The sequence below is a fragment of the Mandrillus leucophaeus genome, unplaced genomic scaffold (assembly GCF_000951045.1).
Source record: "Mandrillus leucophaeus isolate KB7577 unplaced genomic scaffold, Mleu.le_1.0 Scaffold317, whole genome shotgun sequence".
Lineage (NCBI taxonomy): Eukaryota > Metazoa > Chordata > Mammalia > Primates > Cercopithecidae > Mandrillus > Mandrillus leucophaeus.
The window spans coordinates 1120807-1121889 of NW_012103332.1; the positions used below are offsets into that span (position 1 = coordinate 1120807).

Consider the following 1083-nt stretch of genomic DNA (forward strand, 5'->3'; position numbering starts at 1 on the left):
TTTTCAGTTTCCCTGATGGTCTCTTCTTTGACTCACTGGTTGTTTAGGAGTGTGTAATTTCCACATATTTTTGAATTTCCCACATTTGCTTCACTGTTGATTTCTAGTTTCGTGCCAGTACAGCTGAAGAACACCTCTGCTTTGGTCTCAGTCCTTCTCCATTCACTGAGGCTCGTTTTGTGGCCTGGCACGTGGTCTGTCGTGGGGAATGTCTGTGGGCGCTCGAGAGGACTGTGTATTCAGCTGTTGTTGGGTGACGTGTGTGACAGATGTCCATTCGGCGTACCTGGTTTCTGGTGTTAATCTCCAGAATGTTTCTGACACTAGAAAATCAGAAGCTTTCCACCATTCCCAGCGCCCTGGCTTTGGGAGAGGCCAGTGAGCCTGTGGCTTGGGAGCCTGCTTGCGTGAGAGAAGCATGTGTGGGAACGCCAGGGGCCGGCTTTGAACCCCATTCCCCCAACATGATGCCGTGTGTGGCAGACATGACGCTTGGCTTTGCTCTCTCAGGGTTCCATCTGCGGCAGGGGCTACTTGTACCCCTGGCCTCATCAGCTCAGGCTGAAGGCGGCCCTGGTCCTGGCCACAGGGGCTTTGTGGAACAGAAATAGATGACCTGGTACAGGGGCCGAGCCTGGCCAGGACCTCAGCCCTGGGGGTTGTAAAGAAGGCCGGGCTCTACCATGAGCATCTGCACCAAGCTGTGCCCATGTCACGGTGTGCTCGGCGGCTGCCCTTGCACGGGTGCATGGCCTGTCTGCGCTCAGGCTCCCCGCCTATGGGGCCCAGGCTCACAGAGGTATGAAAGAGGTAAGCACAGCGCAGGCGCCTCTGAGCCCAGCCAGCCTCGCTTCGTTGCTGGGAGGCTGACGTCTTCCTTCTTGTCTTCTGCCCAGGCCAGCTGCGGGCCATCCAGCAGCTGTGCTACTTCTATAGCGCCGTCATGCCCAGCGAGGCCCAGTGTGTCATCTACCACAAGCTCCAGCTCTCCCTGGCCCGCAAGGTGGCCGACAAGGTGCTGGAGGGGCAGCGCCTGGAGACCATCAGTCAGCTCTACCTGTCCCTGGGCACCGAGCGGTGAGG

The 1083-nt window shown here is 57.8% G+C and overlaps 1 protein-coding gene across 1 annotated transcript in view; it reads left to right on the forward strand.

The window, feature by feature from the left end:
* The window catches only part of LOC105545068 (SH3 domain and tetratricopeptide repeat-containing protein 1-like), a 22136-nt gene that overhangs the window by 5947 nt on the left and 15106 nt on the right, over nucleotides 1–1083 (forward strand). Inside the window, 1 exon segment of the mRNA XM_011987829.1 lies at nucleotides 897–1077. Within this exon segment, the coding sequence (XP_011843219.1) occupies nucleotides 897–1077 (181 nt within the window).